The sequence below is a fragment of the Diceros bicornis genome, chromosome 36, assembly GCF_020826845.1.
Source record: "Diceros bicornis minor isolate mBicDic1 chromosome 36, mDicBic1.mat.cur, whole genome shotgun sequence".
NCBI lineage: Eukaryota > Metazoa > Chordata > Mammalia > Perissodactyla > Rhinocerotidae > Diceros > Diceros bicornis.
The window spans coordinates 25,780,010-25,805,654 of record NC_080775.1 but is presented as its reverse complement, the minus strand read 5'-3'; the positions used below and the strand labels follow the sequence as shown (position 1 = coordinate 25,805,654).

The 25,645-nt window shown below is 37.3% G+C and overlaps 1 protein-coding gene across 12 annotated transcripts in view; it reads left to right on the top strand.

Moving 5' to 3' along the window:
• The window catches only part of ABI1 (abl interactor 1), a 116,186-nt gene that overhangs the window by 69,952 nt on the left and 20,589 nt on the right, over positions 1 to 25,645 (top strand). For 7 of the 12 annotated variants that reach the window (XM_058532659.1, XM_058532658.1, XM_058532648.1 and 4 more), the window contains exons 3-5: positions 18,233 to 18,409; positions 23,651 to 23,665; positions 24,384 to 24,484. In XM_058532659.1, the coding sequence (XP_058388642.1) occupies positions 18,233 to 18,409; positions 23,651 to 23,665; positions 24,384 to 24,484 (293 nt within the window). The remainder of the gene's footprint in view (positions 1 to 18,232; positions 18,410 to 23,650; positions 23,666 to 24,383; positions 24,485 to 25,645) is intronic. The other 5 variants (XM_058532651.1, XM_058532650.1, XM_058532655.1 and 2 more) reach the window with 1 other exon arrangement.

Genomic DNA, 25,645 nt, shown 5'->3' with positions numbered 1-25,645 from the left:
AGCATTGGATTATGAAGTTTTAAAAGATGCTATCACTGTCTTTCAAGTGTGTTTAGGTAGTTTGTAGTGGGAGAATTTTCAGGTTATCTAATCTGCCGTATTGCCCCAGTTGGCATTCCTTACATTAGCAAGATATTAATGAGTTTTGATAAGACATAAAGCCTGTCACTTGTATTTTCCTATTTTTAAATTTAAAATGCTTTTAATTTAGCCTCAATCATAAGAAAAAACAAATCTCATCTTTGAAAAAGCTTTTCAGTTAACTGATAAAAATCAGTTTCTCTATTTGAACACTCTGTTTTACTCTTATCAACAAACTGTCTTTTTTCTTTAATCTGACCCAGACTGTCCTGGTTTACTCTGATTCTGTTACTCAAGCAGACCAAGAATCTCTCTCAACACATCCTGCCTCCCTTCTTGACCGTGTGGTCAGGGGGTTCTCTTTCAATGAAAATTTTTATTTTCTGTTTCTCAGTCTCATTTGATTTATTTTTTGTTTTTTTTGTGAGGAAGATCGGCCCTGAGCTAACATCTGCCAATCGTCCTCTTTTTTTTTTTTTGCTGAGGAAGACTGTCCCTGGGCTAACATCCATGCCCATCTTCCTCTAGTTTATATGGGATGCCTGCCACAGCATGGCCTGACAAGCGGTGCGTCAGTGCGCGCCCGGGATCCGAACTGGCGAACCCCGGGCCACCGCAGCGGAGCGCGCACGCTTAACCGGTTGCGCCACCGGGCTGGCCCCTCTCAGTCTCATTTGAGCTAAAGGCATATAAATATTATTCCGTGCCCAGCTGTTATCCTTGGGCTTCATTTCACAATTTCCTCCATCCCTTCCTCCCTTTGATAATATGTGAATGTGATTAAAAGCCAGTCAGATACTACCTAAGGGATATAATGAAAAGTCTGTATCACCCCTTTCTATACCCAGTGCTCTCTAGAGCACTTATATGGTGAGTACTGTGTATCAGGCTTTTTATACAGGTGAATACCTAAGATTAATTCATCCTCTCAGTAGTCCCATCTTACAGATGAAGAAACTGATACACAAAGAGGTTATGTGACTTGTTCAGGATCATGCAGCCATTAAATGGCATTATGTGAACCAGGCAGTCTAGTTTTAAAATCTGCCTGTTATCACTGTGCTGCACTGCCCTTAGTTTTAGACTGAAAATTGTTTTCCCTCAGACTTTTGAAGGCACTAGTCCATTTCTTCTAGCTTCTAGTATTGTCATTGAGACATCTGATGTGTCTCTGATTCTAGATCCTTTGTATGTAACTTATCTTTTTCTCTCTGAAAACTTTTGAAATATTTATTCTCTTTAGCTATGGTATTTTGAAATTTCACAGGAATATAACTTGTTATTGGTCTTTTAAAAAGTACATTGTGCTGGCACTTGGTGAACCCTTTCAATCTGGAGATATACTACTATACTTTTGGGATATAGTATTATTTCTTTGGTAATTTCTTTTCCACTATATTCTCTGTTCCTTTTTCCTAGATGTTTTCTTCACATATTATACCTTCTTTATTCATGTTTTAGTACTCTTTTCCTTCCTAGTTTCCATCTCTTCCTCAACTATAAATTACAGTGTATCTATTTTAATTTTTATTCTTTTAATTTTCAAGTTTTCTTCTTTTTCCACTGAATTCGTATTTATTAATGGATCATCTTTTATTCTTCTGCATATAATATAAATCCTTTTTTAAAAAGTATTCCTTGAGTCTGCAAAATCTTTTTTTCAGTTTTATTTATTTTAGGTTCCCTCACCTCCCCCCTGCCTTGTGAAATGGTGCCTCATATAATCTGGTGATCCTTGGCTGTCTGCTTCTGTGTAAGAATGAGGAACTAAAATGCTTAAGAAGAAACTCTATGAATATGTGACAGAGACTGTCACTTGGTGGGGTGATTGGACTTTGAGCAGAGGTGCCCCAAATTTTCAATATATAGAAGTCGTTTCTTGTGCTATTCTATTTCTGCAGTGGAGAATTTTCTAATTTCTTTCATGAGAGTTGCATTCATGAGGGGAATGCTGGCATTCTGAGAACATGGTGAATGGAAGGACTGGGAATTCCATTGTTCAGTATATAGACACGCAGTTTTCCAGCTTTTAGCTCTGTTCCTCACTTAAAAAAAAGTTTTATTGAGATATAATCCACATACCATACAATTCACCCACTTAAAGTGTACAATTCAGTGACACGTGATATATTCACAGAGTTATACTTTTATTACCACAAGCAACTTTAGAACATTGCCATCGCCCCAAAAAGAACTGCACTGCACTCTTTAGCTATCACTCTCCAATCCCTGCATGCTCTCTCTACCTAGCCCTAGGCAACTAGTAATCTACTTTTTATCTCTATAGATTTGCCTGTTCTGGATATTTCATACAAATAAAATCATGCAATATGTGGTCCTTTGTTATGGCTTCTTTCACTTAGCATGATGTTTTCAAGGTTCATCCACATTGTAGCATGTATCAGTACTTATTTGTTTTTATTGCCAAATAATATTCTATTCTATAGATATATCACATTTTATTTATCCATTTATCAGTTAATGGACATTTGGATTGTTTCCAGTTTTGGCTGTTATAAATAAAGCTGCTATGAAAATTTGTATTCAAGTTTCTGGGTGGACATATGTTTTCAGTTATATTGGTTATACCTAGGAGTGGAATTGCTGGATCATATGGTAACTCTGTGTTTAACCATTCAGGGAACTGCCAGCTGTTTCCCAAAGCAGCTGTACCATTTTACATTCCCACCAGCAGTGTATGAGGTTTTCAGTTTGTCCACATCGTCACAAACACTGTATTATCTTTTTTTTTTTTATTAAAGCCATCCTAGTGGATGTCAAGTGATATCTCATTGTGGTTTTGATTCTGTTCCTCAGTTTTATAGTCTATGGAACCCATCGCTTCGAAATTCCGAGCCTCTTAAGAGTTATTTTTTTCTTTTGGGATAAATTATCTTGCTGTCTGCAGGCATTTTGGGTTCTAGCTGCTTCTGTTCTGATCAGTTATCTTCCCTCCATTTGCTTTCTGATATCCAAAGATTTATTGAAAGTTCTTGTCCACTGATTTTTCTCTTTTTATTTCCCTTTATCCTTCTGGGGAGGAAAAGTAATTTATATTATATATATTTAATAATTATATTAACAATTAACAATATATATTATTAAATATATATTAATTTGTATGTATAAATTAATTCTTTGGCAGTCATTTTGGTGAGGTCTCAGGAGGGAGAGACAGTGCGTAATCAGTCCTCTAAATTTAATCTGAAGTACCAATTTGTACCTTTAAATATCCTCTCTGTATAAAATATCCCCAAATGTGGTCATTACTTGTGAGAAGTATTATAGGACCAAAAATACTCCTTTGATGAATATGAAAGAAATGAAGAGGCTCAGAAAGGACTACTATTGAGTATAATTGAAATCCTTTGAAAGTGTTGGATATGACTCTTCTTTTCTGATAATACTGATTTACATTCCTTGTTTAATATAGCTGGGACATCTTAAATGAACTAAGTAACAATTTTTAATTTCTAAGATTGTTAATAAGAATTGTAGTTATTGGCTATAAGCTTTAACTGGTGTAATATTGTCTAGTAAACTCAGAGTTAAACACTTGGATATAGATTGGGAGACAGAGAATAATAATAATACTAATAATAAAAGCTAACATTTATTTAGTTCTTTCTGTATACCAGGCACTGTTGAAAATCCTTTATATGTATTAACTCATTTAATCCTCATAATCACCTTGTGAAGTTGATAAAATTTTTTGTTTTTAAATCTCATCTGTATGATAAGAAAACTGAGGGCATAGAGTGGTTAAGTAACTTGCCCAGGGTCACGCAGCCAGTGAATGGTAGAGTCTACTTTTAAATCTATGCGGTCTGGTTCTTGAGCCTGTGCTCTTAGTCATTAGAATATAATGCCTGACATTTCTACAGAATTTCAAATATATTATCTTTTTAAGAAGGGAGAGACTCTCATGAAATATTAAAACAAATGTTAATTCTTAATAAGGAGTAGTAGATTGGGGAATAAGTACAACTTCATGAACTGATATTTAGAGGATAAACTGTGATCTAGTGTTCTCTTAAAAGTTCATATTTATCTTAGATCCTAGTTTGGATCAAAAATGGTTATAACTAAATTAAGCGCAAAAAAATTTTTTTTGAGATGGATGTATAATTACCATGTGGAATGTTCTGTAGTGTGTCTTATATTCTTAAGCAGGAGGGGAGGAGACAGAAAACTGTCATCAGGTGGTACTGAAAAATTGGGTATAGGCCAGAGTGTTAGTGACAGATCCAGTTTTTCCTAGGATAAAATATTTCAAATTAATTCTAATCCAAGTGTTTTATATTATGTTTTTCCACCAGAGTCTTATTTTGCAGCTCATCTTTTCTAAATAGATCTACTTTGTAGTGTGTATATATGGGTCATTCTGAATCAAGTTAACTTCGCAGTTGATTGGGACCTTGTTTCAAGCTTATTGAACAAAGCTCTGTAAGACAGAATTTTGGGCATAGGGCCATTTCCAGAGTCTGGTCCAAATAAGCAGTAACAGACAAAGATTGTCTCTTTCTTGGTTGAGGGCTTTCTCTGTGTGGCTTGTCTCAGGACTCTTACACTTTTTCTATTCCTTTCATACTCCTCTCCTTTTTCTATTCAGGGCGCAAGTGTTTCGATTTTCTGTAGTTGTTTTTCAGCAAACATTTATTGTGCTTTTACTTATGTACAAGGTTCTTTGCTTGAAACCTATAATGCCCTCCCTATATTGGCAGTGGCAGTTGTGAGGATAGTAGGCCTTCCAATATGATATTGCAGAAAATATGTGAAATATTAGGTTGTCCTGCTATCTCATACCTCTTTCCTGCCTCCCTTTCTGTCTTTTGATAATTAGAAAGGATTTTTCTGGAGGATCTTGAAAAGAAGCATATGCTTTTGCCCCCCCCCGCCCCCCCCTACTCCCCCCATGTGGTAAGGGAAAAGAACGAGAACATAACTAAAATAAGGTATTTCTACACAGTAGTTTTATTTTTTTATTTTTATTTATTTTTTTTTAAAGATTTTATTTATTTATTTTTTCCCCCCAAAGCCCCAGTGGATAGTTGTGTGTCATAGCTGCACATCCTTGTAGTTGCTGTATGTGGGACGTGGCCTCAGCATGGCCAGAGAAGCAGCGTGTCGGTGCGAGCCCAGGATCCGAACCCGGGTCGCCAGCAGTGGAGCGCACTCACTTAACCACTAAGCCACGGGGCCGGCCCTACACAGTAGTTTTAAATAATCATATCTTAAAAGATAATTTAAAAATCTTATCTACTTATGAAATTTATCTTTTTATTTAAACATTCATTTTATTTATTTTTATTTTCTTTTTGAACAGTTTTATTTATTTATTTATTTATTTGTGAGAAAGATCAGCCCTGAGCTAACATCCATGCTAATCCTCCTCTTTTTGCTGAGGAAGACCGGCTCTGAGCTAACATCTATTGCCAATCCTCCTCCTTCCGCCCCCCGACCCCCAAGCCCAAGTAGATAGTTGTATGTCATAGTTGCACATCCTTCTAGTTGCTGTATGTGGGACGCGGCCTCAGCATGGCCGGAGAAGCGGTGCGTCGTGCGTGCCCAGGATCCGAACCCGGGGTGCCAGTAGTGGAGCGTGCGCACTTAACCGCTAAGCCATGGGGCCGGCCCTAAACATTCATTTTAGAAAATATTTTCCTTTCTAAATAGAATCACTTTGGAATATTTTAATCATTCCCTTAGAACCTTTGCTTTCCACACAATTTATTTTACCTATTCAATTCCCAATCTGCTCATATTATAAAGGGCCTGCTTGACCCTTTAAAAAGAAATCATCAAGTTTGGTCTTCTAATTTCCTTAGTCTTTCTTTAATAACTGTCAATAAGAGTAGAGTTCAACTTATTTTTATTCATGCTATTTTAAATTTTCTGTAATCTCTGTGCAGATGTTGTATTTTCCTGCCTCTTTGCCTTTGCTTATGCTGTTTCCTCTGCCAGTGTTTCCCTCTGCCTCCATTCTCCTTTCTTCTCTCTTTGGCCTGCCAATTATGGCTGACTAAAATGAGGTTTTTCTTATGGAGTCTTTTGATGCTGCTCCAGGAATATTAATCATTTTTTTCTCTGTGCTCTGTATGTCCTTTGTGTGCAATTAAAGACTTTTAAAAAATTATCTTATATTTAATACATTCAAAAGAATAAGTGTTATATGAAAAGAATGTTATAATATTTGTAATAATAAAACAAACATCTGTGAATCTGCCTCCTCAGTTAACTAGAAAATGATCAATTCCATTTCTTCTACTATTATGCTTCTCTCCATAGCCCCAAGAAAATGTTTATTCTTTTCTTATGCAGTCACCTATATCTGTATCCCTAAAGATTATTGTTTAATTTTGCTTATGTTTGGATTTAATAACAATAGATTCATGCTGTATGTAGTCTAGCATGGCTTGCATTTTTTTATTTGGCATTATGTTTCTAAGATTTATCTGTATTTTATGTATAGTTCATTCATTCTCATTAATGTATAATATTTTAAGTATAAATATGCCACTTATTTGTATTTACATTTAATGGATCTAGAATTGGTTTTTTTCCCTATAGTGTGAGGTAGGGATCCATTTTCACTGTTTCTTTCTGTATGGCAAACTAGTTGCCCTATTTGAATATGCATTCTTTCCCATTGTGCTTTCACTGTAAGATATCAGATTTCCTTATAAGCATGAATTTGTTTCTGAATTCTCTCTTCTGTTGAGTTGGTCCCTTTATTTAACCCTGTGTAAGAACCCTACTGTCTTATTTACTATGGCTTTATAGTAAATCTCAATAGGCAAGTCCCCTTACCCCCTTTCTAATTTTTTTTTTTAATACCGTGTCTTGGTCATTCTTTCCCCTTTCCCCTTCCGTATATATTTTGAAACCATGGAAAACCCTGTTGGGGTTTTTATTAGGAGGCATTGAAGCAGTAGATCAGTTTGGGAAGATTTGGCATCAATTCTGCATGGCATGGGAGTAGGGGAATGAGAGGTGTGTATGGCTGTGAGTAGGTGGGGATGTGTTGTACCTGGCTTTGAGGGTCACATAATTTTTTTTTTCAGGTTACTCTGTCGAACTCCTATTTCACTGTTTCCTTATCTCTTCTCTTATTTATAACTGAATGGGGAGAATTTCTTAGGGCTTTATTCAGGGTGTTCTTTTTTTTTTTTTATAATTTTATTTATTTATTTTTCCCCCAAAGCCCCAGTAGATAGTTGTATGTCATAGTTGCACATCCTTCTAGTTGCTGTATGTGGGACGCAGCCTCAGCATGGCCGGAGAAGCGGTGCATTGGTGCGCGCCCAGGATCCGAACCCAGGCCACCAGCAGCGGAGTGCGTGCACTTAACCGCTAAGCCACACGGCTGGCCCTATTCAGGGTGTTCTGATCATTTTGTTGGGTAGAATATTTCTGTTGATTGTCTTCTGTTCTCCATTGTCTTTATTCTCTCTCACAACTCTTGGTGTTATTTGTACTTGTCATATTTAGTCTGTCAGAAGAGTTCCTAGTTGTGTTATATCAGCTCTAGATTATGCCTCTTACGTTACCCCAACTCAAAGGCCTTGTGTTAGACTCTGCATCTATGTCTTTGTTACTAGCCCATTGCAGTACAATTTCGTTTTAATGTGCTGAAAGTGCAATATAAAATAAAATTCAAAAAAAAATTTTTAATGTGAGGACTTCCTTCAAATTAAGAAATTTTATGAACCATTGCATAATTTCAAAACTGGACAAGGAAGTTGTTAAACTATTTATTTTGTTGTCATTTGATGTTTAGGCAGTAAACAGAAGCCCTGTCCTGTGTTAAACTTAGTTCTTGAATTTTGTGAGCTTTGAGTTATAAATAAGGTCTCCAGGAACGTACTCATGCCTTAAAAGGTGATCGCTCTGTACATGTTCATTCTATCCATTACTTCAAAATGTATCTCATCTGCATTCTGTTTTGCTTTATCACTTCTCCTTCAGTTGCTGAATCATCAAGCATCATCTTCTTTATCAGAACTTGTCTTGGGTTTCTATCTTTTCTCTAGTTTGTCCTACTGATATCGATGTATGTAAGATCCGTGAATTTTAGCCTGTAGGACTTGTTTACCTTGAAACTTTTTGAGTTTCAAGCTTTCAGAACCTTAATGTTGGCTCTGAGAAGTTCTCCGAAATCCTGTTGTTGATAGTGGCAAAACTGGAGATTTGAAAACAATTCACATTTATCGTATTCATTTTTTTAAAATAGAAATTGTTTATATTTAAGCTGTGCAACGTGATGATTTGATATACATACACATAGTAAAATGATTACTACAGTCAAGCTAATTAACGTATCTTCTCACATAGTTACCTTTTTGGGGGAGAGATGAGAGCATCTGAAATCTACTCTCTTAGCAAATTTCCTGTGTTCAATACAATTTATTAACTATAGTCATCATGCTGTACATTGGATCTCTAGACTTGTCCTACATAACTGCAACTTTGTACCCTTGACCAACATCTCCCCAATTACCCTCACCTCCCTGCCCCTGGTAACTGCCTTCTGCTCTGCTTCTATGTGTTTGACTTTTTTAGATTCCACATGTAAGTGAGATCATGAAGGTTTTTTTTTTTTTTTTTTAATCTGGCTTGTTTCGCTTGGCATAATGTTCTCCAGATTCAACATTTATCATATTTCTAATACACAGTGTGATAATGTTGATATTTCATATTAATATTTTAGAAATACTTTACCTTAATTGCAGGGTTGTAGATTGGATAGTTTGATAAGTAAGATTCAGATGTGGTTAATACTTTTTAAGGACTTTTTTGTGTCAAACTATATTATAGGTTCTGATATTATCCCATCCCCCATTTTGTGTAAGCAAAATGGAATCTTAGTGAGTTAAAGCTTGTATAAAATTTTGCAGCTAGTAAGTGAAAGACCTATGTTCAAACCTAGGATTTCTGATTTCCCATTTATGTGCCTTTTTTTTTTAAACCAGTGTTTCTCAGCTGTGCTTCATGGGTCTAGGGATTGCTGCAGGGTGGTCACCTGAGCCTCCTAGTCCCTCTCAACACAGGTTCCTCTTAAATTTTATCTTCAGTATATTAGAACTGAAAACTGATTTTCCTTATATCAAACTGCTGCTTTTGCTATGTAAAGATGAAGAAAACAGTGTGAAACTAAGGAAATTCAAGTATGAGAAGGAATTGGAGTTAGTCTCCCAGGAAAAGCTAACTTTGGCTTGGTGAACATATGCATGCTGCTGTTATGCAAATGTTCCAGGCCTGTTCCCCTCCTCCTACCTGCTTTATTCACTCACCCTACCACATGGAGGGCTGTGCGGTGCCGGAGGGGTTGTGATTTGGACTTTCATGATTCCAAATTAGGAGACTGGGGAGGGAGTAGACTCAGAGAAAAAATTTTAAGTAATTTGAAAAGGTGTCCTGAATAGCTCTGCAGTGTCTGAGGGAAGTAGGAAGGGTGAAAAAAGATGATTTTCAGGATAGTTGTGGACGTGATGATGTTTGAGAAAAATATCAAAAAAATTTGAACCATTTTGAATTTGTTTTTCCCATGAAGACTAGGAGCATGTAGGATGTTCTTTTAATAGGATTTAAGCAGGTGAAATACTTTCAATTTTTTTCATTTTGTTTTCTCTGTTTGCTTTTTTTGTAAAGATCGCCATGGTTGCACCATGGAGAGCAGATTAGAAAGAGGCTAGATGGATGCAAGTGGACCAGTTAGAAGGCTATTGCAGTAGTCAAGGTGAGAGATGATATGGTAGATTGACTAGGATTAAAGTGTCGGTAACAGAAGGAAACAAACAATTTCTGGTGTTTAAAGGTATATGTGACAAGATTTAGTGATATTGCATATGAAGTAAGTGCTAAATGTCTGACTTAACTTGATAGAGAACTAAAGTAGGAACATTGAAATAGAGTTGAGTAGACTATGTGTTTGATTTTAGGCACATTCATTTTGAGGTACCATTGAAATATCCAAGAGGAACCTCACACGGTTTTATGTATGATTCTGCATTGCAGAGGAGAGGGCTAGAATAGATATAGAAAAGTTGATGTGTGTATAAAGGGTAATTCAAGCATGAATGTGATGAGTTTGCCAAGGAGAGGTTATAAAGAGGAAAGAGCCTGGGACTAAAGCTGAAGGCACTGCCATCTGTCAGGTGACCTTGCAAAGGAGACAGAGAATGAGAGTTCAGGGAATTGGGAGCAAACCAAGGTGAGTGTTGGTCCATCTTTTTTACCGTCCAGTGAAATCTCTGTATTTTCCCTTTTATGGAGTTAAGAATACCCTAACTTAATTCCATATTAGGCAGAATTTAGCTAAAATTTGTACTAGCTAATCTTGTGCTTGACCTGTTAGAAAAAGAAGGAGTTGAAGAGATATTTGGAGGCATTCAAGATAAAAATGTAAGGTCTTTAACTACAATTTGTAACATCAATAACTGTATATCAGATAATCTTCAAAATTACTAGGGGAAGGGGGATGGTCAGAGATGTGAATTGTTTCACTATAAAAACAGATTTGCCTTGTTTCAAGCACTGTGAAGGGTCTAAGATTTTGCTGTTGGTGCAGGGTAACAATTAGCCTGCCACAGTTTCATAGATGCTGATAGAGGACACAAGACTTCTGGGTCAGAGACATAGGACTTTATTACTCATGACAATAGCAGGAGCCAGAGTGTTAGCATTTGTGCCAGTTTCCCAAGCTCCATGCGCCATAGAGGAACGTGAAAAGGGCTGCGATGCCTGTGGTGATGCCTCTCCTGTATTGCGGTACAGTGTGTTATAAGAGTGGAACCTCCAGGTTACGGAACTCAAACTTTTATAATGGGCAGTAAGCCATCCTGACCTTTATCCTTGAGAGAGATGACATCTTTATTATACTAGGCAGTAAATGAATCTGCCCTTTGCTCCTGGAGGAGACATTTCTATCCTTCACGGCTGTTCGTTATATAAACATACTTCACACGATAGTAACGAACAAAGAGAGGCAGTGCCTCTGCTTACAAGATGTACAGAAATGTGATGGACCCAAGCATAACTGCCTTCCAACAAAATTTCTGCCTCATTTCTAAATACCTTCTTGGCTTCTGGTAAAATTTCCCATGATTACACTCTTCATTGGTCACTGTGGTTATTCTGTCCGATAGAGCTGGGACCAGAGCCATTCAGTTTATATTATAAAATGTTTAATAAAGGTTACTTAACTATGAACAGGATAGCAGGATGAGGCCAAACTGCAGTATTGACCTCAGCTATGCTCCCAGCTGAACAAATGCCATAAACCTTTGGGATCTGCCGTAGAGAGCCAGTCAGTTTCTGTACTGACTTTATACTTGATCCAAGGCATTAATCCGAGTACTGCAGAATGTATTAGAGAATGCACAGATTTGGCTCTGGCCTGCAAGGAGGAACTCTAGGGCTATTTTGTCATTCATAACAATCCTGGCCAGTGAGTTGAGACTGACCTGAATGGCTCCAGGGCTGAGGTGATGTCATTGATCACCTCAGTTAAAGTCAGGTAACAAATTTCAAACTTTTGAAATTGGATGATACCCGTTCTAGAGATAATTACCTCAGAGTGTGCATAATTAACAAGTCAGTCATCCTTCTAGGAGGGCCCTCCTTTCCCCACTAATCAAGAATATCCTCACTTTGGAGCTATCACAGTTGTCTGATGGTGTAGCATGTTTAAACATGATGGTGCTTGCGTAAACAAACTTGAAGGTCTCTTATGACCACCCTAACATACAAATCACTACATTATCTGGAGAGAGGTAAGTTAATGCCTGGTTTCTGCACAAGCACTCCTATGAAGAATGTATTATTTACAGTTGTTGTCCCCCTCTCCCCCAGATAGGACCTACTTAAGTCAGGCAGCACAGGCTGACACTTTCTCCGGTGTTGCCTCCTGGACAGCTGGTAGGCCTTAGGGCTCCCAGTTCAGTACAAATAATTGAGTCTAGTCCTTGTTTTTGGAGGGATTACCTGAAGGCAATCAGTCTAATCTGTCCTATTTGTTATCTGTGCCACCAGCCAGGTGGCATTCATCTGTCACTTGGAATGACTGAATGATAGCTACAGGAATGGTGGGGGATGTGGGGAGGGAGGGCGGGCTAGTCACGACACCTGGAGGTATTGACAGGTGTTTTGTGTGGGAGCTGCAGGAGCTGACACAGTCCTCTGCTGCTTCCTAAAGACTTTCGGTGAGGTTAAGTTGTGGTCAGAGCTGTCCAGCAGGTTATGGCTGGCCCAGCAGTCAGTTCGTTTAAGGCACTTGCACAGTTTGGGAAAGCTGCACCAGGAAATTTTCCTTTGTGAGGAATGCTCCAGGGGTGATTCTGAAAGAGGGAGATCACTAATTTCCCTTCTTGTTACCTCCTGGGGTCTACAGTGTTTCTTCCACAGGCACCAGGGTTGTTCTCCTGTGTGTCCCCTTCCAGTAGCTAACTTTTCCCTTTTTCCCACTTGTCCCTGACTCTCCCCCAAACCTTTTGTCTGGAAGGGTCAGGTGCAAGAGGGACAAGGGCATTTTTATTAAACTTACAGAGACCCTGTTATGTCTCCCACTTTGATCTGCATGGTCCACTGTAAGGGGACTTGGTGAGCAATATACTTACTTAACCAGGTGGTCATTATCTGTAATCTAAGGCCACAGAAATCCAACAAGAAAATTCAAGTGGCTGAACTAGAATTAAGTTAAAATTTCGAAGGCCCTCTTTTGGCTGGGCTGCCACCCAGACGGTGTACCAATCAGGCCAACTTAGGGTTTCCATTAGAGGAAAGAAAGAAGTATCTTGTTCAGGAATGGTCAGGACAGAACCCACGTGGCCAAGAGGAGATGTGTTCAGCCACATTCAGCTACGAAACTGCTTTACTGATGTGTGTGAACCAGGAAGAGGTAGGGAAGTAGTGTAGTCAGCAGTCTTTTTCAGTTGATAAAAAAAAATTTTTGTTTAATTGTGGTAAAATATACATGACATAAAATTTTCCATCTTAACCATTTTTAAGTATACAGTTCAGCAGTGTTAAGTACATTCACAGTGTTGTGCAACCAATCTCCAGAACTCTTTTTATATTGCAAAACTGAAACTTTGTACCCATTAAACAATACTTCCCATTGCCCCTGTCTCTCCAGTCCCTAACAACCACTATCCTACTTTCTGTCTCTGAATTTAACTACTCTATGTACCTCATATAAGTGGAATCATATAATATTTGTCCTTTTGTGACTGGCTTATTTCACTGTACATAATGTTCTCAAGGTTCATCCATGTTGTAGCATGTGTCAGAATTTCCTTCCTTTTTAAGGCTGAATAATATTCCGATGTATGTATATACCACACATTGTTTATCCATTCTTCCATCAATGGATGCTTGGGTTACTTCCACATTTTGTGGCTCTTGTAAATAATGCCACAATGAACGTGAGTGTACAAGTATCTCTTGGAGACCCTGCTTTCAATTCTTTTGGGTATATACCCAGTAGTGGAATCGCTGGATCATATGGTAATTCTATTTTTAATTTTTTGAGGAAGCACTATAGTGTTTTCCACAGCAGCTATACCATTTCACATTCCTACCAGCAGTGCATAGCTGTTCCAGTTTCTCCACATCCTTGCCAACGCTTATTTTCTGTTTTTTTTTTTTAAATAGCCATCCTAATGGTTGTGATATCTAATTGTGGTTTTGATTTGCATTTCCCTGTTGATTAGTGATGTTGAACATCTTTTCATGTACTTACTGGCCATTTGTATATGTTCTTTGGAGAAATGTCTAATCAAGTCCTTGGTCCATGTTTGAATCTGGTTGTGTTTTGTTTTTGAGTTTTTTGAGTTGATTTTGGAGGAGGCTGTTCTAGCACTCAGCAATACAAGATGCCTGTGATAGGGAGTGTGGAAGGCCATCAGATAACCTTGACTAACAGCCCATTGTTAGTGACTTTTCAGATAAAAACGTACCATTATCAGACTGCGGATGTTTGGAAAGTGAAAAACATGACTCAGATGAATGTCAAGGGCAACAGTGGTGTGGCTGGAGTCAGTTGATTGGACTGCAGTAGCAATACCATAACTTGAAAAAGTGTCATCAGCGGTGAGGCATCACTGACAGTCTGAAGAGGGGGTCAGAGGTCTGATGTAGCCAATCTACCAGTAGTGAGTAATGGGGCCTCTCTCACCATGAGACAAATGGGTCTTTTACTGGGAGTCACAAGTCTGAGATGCACTGGTTGCCTGTGCATCAGAAACATAGAAACAGGGCAGTGTGGGTTTCCTTACCAGGTTGGTTCCAGGTGGTCTCATCAGACAATGGGCCCTTACCATGGGCATCTGTATTAGTGACTCACATGGTCCGATCAGCAACTGCAATTTGTCTCCACAGTTTATGGTCTGTCTTTAATGGTCTGTCTTTAGTATGTTAGTCTGTAGTTTTCCAAGTGGCATACCAAACAACTAGGCCATTGGTAATAGCCCCAGAGTCAGTGAAAATATAACAAGGACAGCGTAGGGTTTCAGCTTAGCTCAATCATTGGTGAACCAGGCCCAGACATTCAGAGGATCCTCTGTGAATCAACGGCCTCATTGAGTCAGCGGCTTTGGTTTAGGTGGCAGAATGGAGGATAAAATTTCCCCAGAGAGATAGCTGCCACTTTTCCATGTAAAGCTGTGATGCTATAGGGGCCAAGCTGGCTACATTCTTGAATATACTATTTCCATGTGATAAGAGAGGCTTGTTAGGCCCTTCCCACCTTGTTTGTCATTGAGTTTGAGTTGATCCATCCCCAAATGGGAAAATTTTCAAAAGAAATATACCTGGTGGCTATGTTATGGAGGCATTGAATCCATACCCAAGGGGCATCTCCAGTGGATGCTTCTCCTCTTGCCAGAGGCTCCAGTCAATAAAATCATCCATGCACAGAGACTTGTACTCAAAGGGGTCATAAGGATTGTGGGGCGCTAAAGCTACCAATGCTTTTCTATATGTGGCTCTTCACAGTTGGCATAATCCCCTCTGGCACTTAGGAGTATTCACAGTGCAGGCATGTAATACCAATTATATATTCAGTGGTGAAAGCCACAAATAGTAATACATTGATCTGATCCAAAGAGCCCCACCCAAGAGGACAGGTTAGCTTCTCTTCCCCACTGTGAACCCTACCCAAACCTCGGTAGCTGAAAACAGGTACCTTCTCCCTCCACAGGATGGACGTGAAGGTGACGTGGGCTCCTGTATCTAACAGAGCCATAAAACTTTGAGTCCCTCTCCTCCCCAGAGTGATCTAGCATACCCCAGGTATGTTTGGTCTTCAGTTTCCCTTGGGGACTTGGAGAACTAAACCCCGCCCCTACTCACCTTTCTCTTTAAAGCAGCTGAGCTTGGGGTGTAGGAGGAGGTTGGGAGAGAGCAGCTCTGCACCAGTAAACAAGGTGTATTTACTTTTAGTTTTGAGCTGTGCTGTAGCTGCGTGCTGATCAACCAAATAAATCTGTGGTGTTTTTGGTCCGCCCCAAAGCCCTGTATTCTGTGGCAAGGTCATCATTACTGACATCACCTGTTTCTGTTTGGGAGCACCTTAATGCAGCGGCTACAGCCACATTGCTTTCTGACAGGAGCCATGTGTTTGTACTCTTTGGCTGACTTGGGCTTGATCTGCACAGTGGCATCATTGTTTTGGGGAGTCCACCTAATAATGCAGGCTATTTGCTGCTCCACTGTCAAGATAACATCTCTTAAATTCTTGCTTGAAGTCAACATAAGGACTAGGGGAATTTGCTAAGGCCGGCAGGGCTGACAGCAAGAATTTATCTAGATTTCTTTGGGGCGAGTTGCTCTTGGGGCGAGTTGCTCATTCTCCAGTGAATCACCTTCTTCATCATTTTAAACCCAGCTCAATACAGTAAGAGCCTGAAGACCAGTCAGTGCCCACGGGAGTTTGTCTCAGGGAAATTTACCTAAGAGGACCAAAACTCTTGCATAGGAGACAGGACCCACTGCCAAAAGATGCTGAGGTCTTTTACTTGTCTCAAATGGATTGAATGTTGACGAGATGGGCTGGAGGAGGGGCTGAGCAATAAGATAGCCAGCTCTTGCCATTCTTCTTTAACAAGCATTATGTGCCCCACCCTCACATCTCCCAAGCAAACTAGCCAGAGTTCTAAAGATTCTCCTGGTTCTGCCCACAGTGGTTGCTTTTTCCTCCTTTCACGCTCAGTGTAGACACATTTCTCTGCAACATTATCTGAAAGGAGACAGAACCTTCTGTGCTCCCCCCACCCTCCACCACACAAATCTTAGTACTAGTTGTTTCCCGGGCAGACCTGCTGAGGCTGACTGTCAGCTTATTGGAGAATTGACAGTAACCAGGGCATCATTCAGGCTGCTATCTTTGAACCTACTTCCTGGTACTCAGCCTGAAACTACCTCCTCAATTCAACCTCATTAACAGGCAGTAAAGTAGAGGACTGTTCATTGACTGATTGACCATACAATTTGGCGAAATGTTCACTCATAATTCCCATGGACTTCTATCAATTCCTGTTAACTGGCCTTTCATTCCATTTTTAGAAAGCTTTATCTCTGTTAGCATTCCATCCTCATTTGCCAAACTGTCAAAAATTGTGAAGGGCTTGAGATTTTACCCTTCATGCAAGCTAACAAGTTAGCATGCCACAATTTCATGGATACTATTAGAAGACATGAGACTCTTGAGTCAGACAAAGGATGTCATTACTCACAGCAATAGCAGTAGCCAGAGTGTCAGGATTTGTGCCAGATAACCAGCCCCAATGTCCATAGGATACTACAAAGAGAGCCAAGTGATGCCTGTACAGAGTTGGGTGCGTTACAGGAAAGGAACCTCTCAGCTTAGGGTACCAGATCTTTTATAATGAGCAGTAAGCCTTCCTGACCTTTCCCTTGGGGGGTGACATTATTATATTGGACAGTAAACAAACCTGCCTTTGCTCTCCAAAGAGAAACTGTATCTTCTAAGGCTGTTGACTATATAAATATCCCATACAAAGGGAGTCAGTACCTTTTCTTGCAAGATGTGTAAAAATGCTAGACATGCAAGGAGAGTTGTCTCCCTGTACATTTTTGGTTACAGGTTCTTTCCCAAACAATTTTTTAAGTTCTAGTGAAATAGAATCTTAAACAAGCATTAACATTAAACTTTTTTTTTGTGAAAAACCTTTTTCCCCTCTCTGCTACAGTTCAGTTCACATCCTTGCTTTTTCTCACCTAGACTACCATAATTGTCTCCTAACTGGTCTCATTGCCTATAGTCTTGTTCTGTCTATCCTCAACACCTCTGCCAGAGGGATCTTTTAAAATGCAGATCTGATGCTGTCACTCAAATTTGTTATTGGTTCCCCATTACTATTAGGACAAAGTTTAAATTGTTGAGCAGTTGTGTAATCATTTCTCATGTGCTGACTACTGTCTAGTTTTTAAATGTTGGCAACTAAACTACAAAAAAAATTTATTTTAAGCCATAAAGGCGAGTGCTAGGTAGGCTGCGTGCTGCCAGTTTTAACCTCTGCTCTTATTTATCATCTTTTCTCTTACACCTTTGTCTGCAACATGCAGTTCTTTCTGCCTTGAATAATTTTCACATTTGTCTCTTATACTTCTATTCATCCTTAAAAACTTACCTACTCTATAAAACCTTTAAGTGAACCCTTCTCAAACTAGTTAGGTATCTTACTCTGAACACCTTTAGAGTAATTTCAGATAAACTGTGCATGTGTCACTATAGCACTACCTCATTGTGTTGTAATTACTGATTTTTTTTCCTTATCTGCATCCCCACTAAATCACGTGTAAGCTACTCAGAGGAAGATCCTCCCTCGTTTTCCACACACACCAAATCTTTAGGAAGGAAAATTGCTTTCCTGAGAATTGTTTTGAAATCAAATCCATTGAATTAGCTGGCTTTTTATCTTTTAATCACTGTTAGATATTCTCTGTTTTGAAGCTTGTGGATATTAATTTGCTTAATTTTGAAGGGAAAGATATAGTATTCACTGGAAAATAGACATGTGATTCAGTCCTATGGTCCAACCTATATGATATGTTCCAATATATATGGACATTATATATATTATTTACTATGCCTAATAATATTTTCTTGCTTTGTTTAAATTTAATATAGACCGTGGATATTCATAAAGAGAAAGTGGCTCGAAGAGAGATTGGTATTTTGACAACAAATAAGAATACATCAAGAACTCACAAAATAATAGCACCTGCAAATATGGAGCGCCCCGTAAGGTATATTCGGAAACCTATTGACTATACAGTTCTGGATGATGTGGGCCATGGCGTCAAGGTAAGCATTTTTATATTACATTAACTTGAAGTAATTTATCCAGTAAATGTTTTCGATAGGAAATATGGTGATAAAGATAATTTTCTTAAAGAATTAATAGATTCTCTTAGCTAGTAACTAGCGTTACAATTTTCAAAGAACATTTATTTAATACTAGTTGTGTATTATACTAAGCTTGGGGCAGAATTTTACCTGTGGAATAGGCTATATTCAAGAAGATGATAAAACTTGAAATGGCTGTTCATTAATTAAGCCTTTTGAATCCTAGACTAATATTATAAATTTGTGTTGTGAATACCATGTCTCGCTTTCACTGCTGAATGTTTAAAAATAAAAAATATATATGCTTTCCAGAATTGGTTCAGAAAGTAATTACTTTAAACCTTTTATCCCTAATTATGCGTATGTATTAATGCGTCTGTGTGGATGTGGATGTAATTCCAGCAACTTATGAAAAATAAAAATTGTATGTAATTTTGTTCCATGAGACACCCCCCACTCCCCCACCCCCTACCCCAGCAGGCTTTTAGGAAAGAGATTATTTGTTGCCTATGTTCATTTCTTAGCATGGCAGAATTAGCTGCTCTTGAAAGATACCTGTAGTCTGTCTACTTTTTAGGTATTCATGGGTCATTTTGCAGGCATCTGGAATGACCTGAATTCTTTAGCCATCTCTGCTCAGGATAAACTATTCCTCTGAAATTTGGTAGTGTCTTTCCTAGAGGACCATTATTTGATTTTATTTCTGGTCTTTAAAATATTTATAATAATTTTTTTAGGAGTCGGCTAGACTCTTGGAGCTTTTCTTAGCTGGTTATCTGACTGGTGCTGTTGCTGGATCTGTTGCATTCTGAATTATCTGGGGTTCCTCATCAAGAGGAGAGTATAGCTGACAACACTGACCTTTGTTCTACTCTTCTCTGAGATTATTGGAATCTCCCCCTCACTGTCATGCTTGGAAATTATATGTAAAGTTGCGACACTTTGCAAATGTAGAGGAGGAGGCTACTTGTTTGTTTCTTGTATTTTTACCCAAGGATATGGCTAGGTATATATAAGAGCTTAAATTCAGTTTCAATTTAAGATATTTTAGATCAGATTGATCCACAGGATTTGAATTTTGAGAGTCTGGAAGAACTTCTTTTGTATTATTACTTGTCTCGGGATTAAAAATTATATGTATACACACATAATACATATACACGCGCCCACACACACTCACTGTCACTTAGTCACTTCCTGTTTTGCCTAATCTTGATTTTTCTGCTTAAGCAATACACACTCTTAAAAAAATTCTGTTACCATCTTAGAAGTGAATATCCTCTTATTATCCCTCCACTGATAGTTGTGTTGAACAGTTCAGTGCATAGTACTTTGCAGAGTATAAGATGAAATCAAATTTTACAAGGAAATTTTGGGTGAGAAAATTCAACTGTTTCATCATTTACGTATAAATGGGAAGTGTAAACACAGCATAATATATACTGAAAGTACACACATACGAATTTTGGCAGTCTACTTTTTGTAATATGGATATTTAGACACAGTTTTGTTTTTTAACTTTTTGTTGTGGTAAAATATACATAACATAAAATTTACCATTTAACCATTTTAAGTCTACATTTCTGTGGCATTAAGTACATTCATATTGTTGTACTGGCTATTTGTCAATGTTACATTTTTGACTGGGGGTAGGACGGTGGGTGGTCTGTGAGAACAATGTATCTTAGAAGCTGATATGTGGCCTATTTGTCCGTATGTTGTTTCTGTGATATGCAAATACAACACACAGTTACTTTTCCCTCGTATCTTAGAAGCTGATATGTGACCTATTTGTCCATATGTTGTTTCTGTGATATGCAAATACAACACACAGTTACTTTTCCCTCAGTCATCTCATTGCTGCTTTATCCAGTTTTCTGATTTCTTTAAGAGATCATTGCTGGCTTAATTAAATATTTCTAAAGAATTGTAGCAATATGTGAAGGTTAGAAATTTGGGTAGTAGTTAATGAACAAAAGCCAGGGCCAAAATTGTGAGAAGGAAAAGTTTAAATTTATTTTAAAATCAGTATTTTAAGTATAAGGAGAGGCTGTACTTACAGCTGTAGAATTATTTTCTTATCTTTTGCCCACTTTTCTATTTAGAAGTTTGTTTTCTTGCTGATTTGTAAGAGTTCTTTTTTCTATTAAGGAAATTAGCTCCTTATATATTGGCAAATATTTCTTCATACTGTTGTTTGGCTTTTGACTTTGATGTTTTGGTATTTTAAAAAATATATACAGAATTAAAAAAAATTGTAAATATATTAATATTTCTTCTTATGGCCACCAAGATTTTTGTTAAGGTTTCCACACTCTTAAGATTAATATTACCTCATGTTTTGTCTTTTGTGATGTAAATTTTAGTGTTTTGGTATTTCTATTTGTATTATTTCATTTAAATAATATTTACTGTGTTAATGTATTTTATGCTATGAAATAAATGGTACACATAAGTTTAGTAGGAATTAAAAATATGGAAAAATATCTTAAAGTAAGTCTTGTTTGACTTTTGGAAATAATGTAAGATATGGATAAGAGAATCCTCTCTTAGAGAAACTACTGGAATATATGCATAAAGGAGAATGAAAAGACCCTACCTTATAAGGGAGCACAAAGTTTCAGAGTAAGCTAGAGTACAGAAGGCTTGAATACTTAGCAGAGACATTTAAATTTATTTTTATAATAATTAACAGCTTTATAGCCTGGTTTGTAATTTACGAAGGACTTTCCATATATGTGTGTGTTTGTTTTTAAAGCCTCAAAAAGACCATGGGATCTAAGAGTTGTTACATTTTATTAGTGGAGACACTAAAGCTTTCTAATATGTACCTAGGTATGATGTTTTTTAAAAGTTTCAATTTTATTAAACAGAAGAGTAAGCTAGTGAATCATATCAGAGAAAGGATTGGCCCGCCTTATAGGCTCTTAGTACCTGTGGCATGCAAAGCTTCTGATTTACTTAGGACCAGAAGATAGGTGGGGATCAAAGGGAATTCCATTGTTTTTGTCATCCTTAAAAATAAAATAACCGGTTATCTAACCAGCAGATGTATTCAGGAATAGCCAAAGAATTGTAATTGGGGATGGGCATGCTATGGCAGACCATAGGCAAATCCAACAAACAAGGGAGAGGAACGTTATTTTATAGAGAAGGAGGAGGAAATTGGGAGGGGTTATTTTGAACAAAAGTCTGTTGGAGAAAAGCAGTTCAGAGTGGTGATAGTTTCTCATTGGCTGGGTTGCTGGGGTAGTGGATTTCTATTTGGGATACAGTGTACATTTCTTCCTGAAAATAATGAGTTTTTCCTGTTTATAACTTCTTTTGGGGTCCATAATTGACTGTCTTCCTGTTGAGGACTTCTTTCTGTTGGGGTCTATAATCGACTGTTGGGGTCTGTAATTGACTTTCTTTCCTATAATTGATCTCAAGTGGTACTGCGTGGGAGCTCTCCCTCCTGGCCTTCCGACACCATTTTAAATGAGGTTTCCCTTTATTAATTTTCACATTTTCAACCTAAGATTCCCGGGAAATGGTAAAATGGTTCATCCATAAATGTAAATGTTAAGGAAATGAAGTGAGATCTTAAAGAAATAAAAAGTCTAGTTTTGGATGTATTTGTGGGACATTTAAGTGGAAAAATTTTGTAGGTTGCTAAATATAATATTTTGAGCTGTAAGATACGGAGATTATTTCCTTGTAACACTTTGCAACCCATCTGTATACATAAACACACATTTAATAGAGGAAGATGAGCTCCATACAAGGTTAAAGGTTACACGATTGTGAAGTAGCAGAGTTCAGCTAGAATTTTTGTTCCCAATCGAATTCTCCTTTCATTCTTTCATTTGGGACCAGTTTATACCTGAATGTGAACATTTTTTCTTTCTTGTTCGCTTAAAGCATCAAATAAGGGAAGATGTGTAGTCATATTTAGAATATTTCTAAGTTAACTTTAGAATAGTATTTAGTGTATTGTAATGCTGTCACATTAGTATATCTTACCTTCAAGGATAATAATGTTATTCAAGTTTAATTTCTAAATCCAAGTGTGAAATGTAGCGGCTATGTAGGATTCCAGACAAAAATGAGGAATATCATTCTAAAGAAACAAAGAACACCAAAATTCTGGCACAGTTTCTACAAATGAGAATATATCTAAGACAAAGTACATTCCTCCTTTGGATGATTTCCTTAATGTTGCCTTTATGGTCACCTGAAAAATGATAGGTACATATTTAGAATGGCAGATGTTATAGAAAGAACTTGAAACCCAAAAAATCTATAAAAAATTAAATTCTACAATCTGAAGATATTTTTTCTGAAGTGGCATAGTACACGTAGTGATGCTTTAGGACTATACACATTATTTCATATTATTCATATATACATATGTTCATATTATTTCATATATAGGCTAGTCATCTTTCATAGAAGTAGCCTTTAAGATCAAAGCAGCTTTTCTTCAGTTTTGAATTTTGGCTAAACTGGTTCCAGAAGAAAACTTAGAACTAAAGCAGCCTATAACTTCCTGTTAACATTGGCCTTCTTAGATTTGGATTCATAAGTTACAAATGAGAGTTTCCAGACCTTGTTTGTTTATTCCTTAGTTAGAATCTGGCTAAGCTATTACTATGCATAGTGATTTTGCTTTTAAACACTGAGGTGCTAGGTCCTTTTCTGAATTGGGAAGCAACCTGTGATTTTGAATTTTAACATTTGTAGTTTGTCACTTTTTTTAAAATACTATACTGCCCTTCAAATAATAAATACTCATACTTGGGCATTCATTAGCCAGTAAGTCTTAGGTCTTGTACACTGATGTATTAAAGTAGCCTTACATTTAATTTGTTATGGTATTTGTGTTTAAATCAAAGTTTGTTTTTTTTTATCATCTGTGATTCAGTTGGATTAGTTCCATAGGATAAAATACTGACCTAAGAAATTATTGGACCCACAAGAGATTGGCATAATTAAGTGGTGGTTTCCTTGTGAATATATTCTTTTGAAAAATACATGATGCACATGAATATTTCCCTGCTGCTTGTGGATATCTTTCTTCTTACAAAATATTTGAAATATAGTTGGGTAAAAGCTTATTAACATGAATTGAATAACTGTAAATGTAAACCTGTCCTATCAGATATCTTATTTAGAATTAATTTCTACTTTTTCCCCCCTTTTTTTGCCAACGTAAAGTGGCTAAAAGCCAAGGTAAGAGATACTACTTATCATTTGATCCACAGTATTCCCTCTATATTGATAGAGGCTGCAGAGCCACTAAAATTTGAAAACTCTTCCTATGTCTGTCTGCTTTTTCCCCATAGGATTTATGTAGATTAAATAAACTCAGTTCAAATCAGCAACGTTTAGCTTGGATGTGTTAATATATCAAAGATATATTGACATCTGCATTTATGTAGGAACATTAATTTTGCTAACATTTATTGCTTTGCTCATTTTTTGATAGTTGCCTTGCTTTTATTGACTTACAATTAGGAGGTTTCCCAGACATCATATATGACTTTGTTACTGAATTGTTAGGATAAAGATGATTTTTCAGATGCATATTTCAGCAAATTGACACTGAGACCTGTAGTTTAGGTTCATGCACACATGTCAAAAATTTGGGGAAAGCCAGTATTTGAATGTAGATAAGTTTGATCTCAGTGAACATGTTTGACAATAATATATAAAATCCAATAATCTCACCTATATTTTGCCATAAATTGGTATGAATAGCACAAAATAATAGGAAAAGCCAAGTGCAAGTGGTTTCTTGACTTTTTAAAATGTAGTACCAAAGTCTGTTATTTAAACTGTCTGGGAATCCTTACTTCACATTCTGATATTAAAAAAAATAATACATGGTGTCAAAACACCAAGAGAACAATTTGATATAAAAATAAAAGCTTTTCTTTCCACATTTTAGCATGGAAATAACCAGCCCGCAAGAACTGGCACACTGTCGAGAACAAATCCTCCTACTCAAAAACCACCAAGTCCTCCCATGTCAGGCCGGGGAACTTTGGGGTAAGGATTCAACTCAATTTTACAAGAAAATTCATATGCTAAAGAAAAAGATGTTTCTGTGACTTAAGTAAATATATGGATCCTTGCTAGGGGACCATCTCAATGTGACACTACCTTTTATAAATTCATTTTGGTTCTTATTTCCTTGAACAGAATCCAAAATGAATCTGCTTTTTTTAATAATATTCTCTATAGAAGTCTGTACTGAACTAGAAAAGTTATTTTGTATACATGTAAATGTGCATGATTTTTTTAAAGAACATAAATCTTAAGTATATTTCAAATGAAATGGCCAGAGGATTTCATATGGTGCCTTCACATGTGTTTACAATATTTATATTACAGAACTTTGAATAAGTGGTCTGTTTTGTGTAGTCAGCTTGGTAGCCTGCAGCTCTTCTGTTTCTATTACTTGGCACCTGAGACTCTTTACCTAGGGGTATTTCTTTTTTTTAAAGATTTATTTATTTTTCCCCCCCAAAGCCCCAGTAGATAGTTGTATGTCATAGCTGCACATCCTTCTAGTTGCTGTATGTGGGACACGGCCTCAGCATGGCCAGAGAAGCGGTGCGTCGGTGCACGCCCGGGATCCGAACCCAGGCCGCCAGCAGCGGAGCATGGGCACTTAACCGCTAAGCCACGGGGCCGGCCCCCTTAGGGGTATTTCTAACTGTGCTTCTGCTGGTGATCTTAGAGCACTTCATACTTAAGTAGCTTTGTGGGAAGGCCAGTTGGAGAAGTAGAAAAGATCACAGTTGGTGGCTTCTTCCTTCTCAATTCTCAATGCAATAAAAATATTGAATAATTGGTAAGACATTTCTGAAAGGTTCTTCGCCTTAACATAGGAAATAATATATTAAATTCCTTGTTTTTGGTGGAGGGGTGGGGAATCATTATTTTATAGTAATAGTCAACTTTTTTAGAGACTCTTAGTTTCCTTTTTCATTCTGTAAACAAACCTCTTGCCCCTGAAAAAACATATGAAGTTATTAAATAGAAAAGTTAAAATCATTTATTGAGAAATTAATAGCATTATATTTAGGATCAGAATGTATTTGTCCATATATTTCCATATCGAGGTAGGAATAAATTGCAGAGGAGATATTTAGTTTCCATACTGTATAAGGACAGTTACTCATGGGTGACTAAGTTGGGAATAAT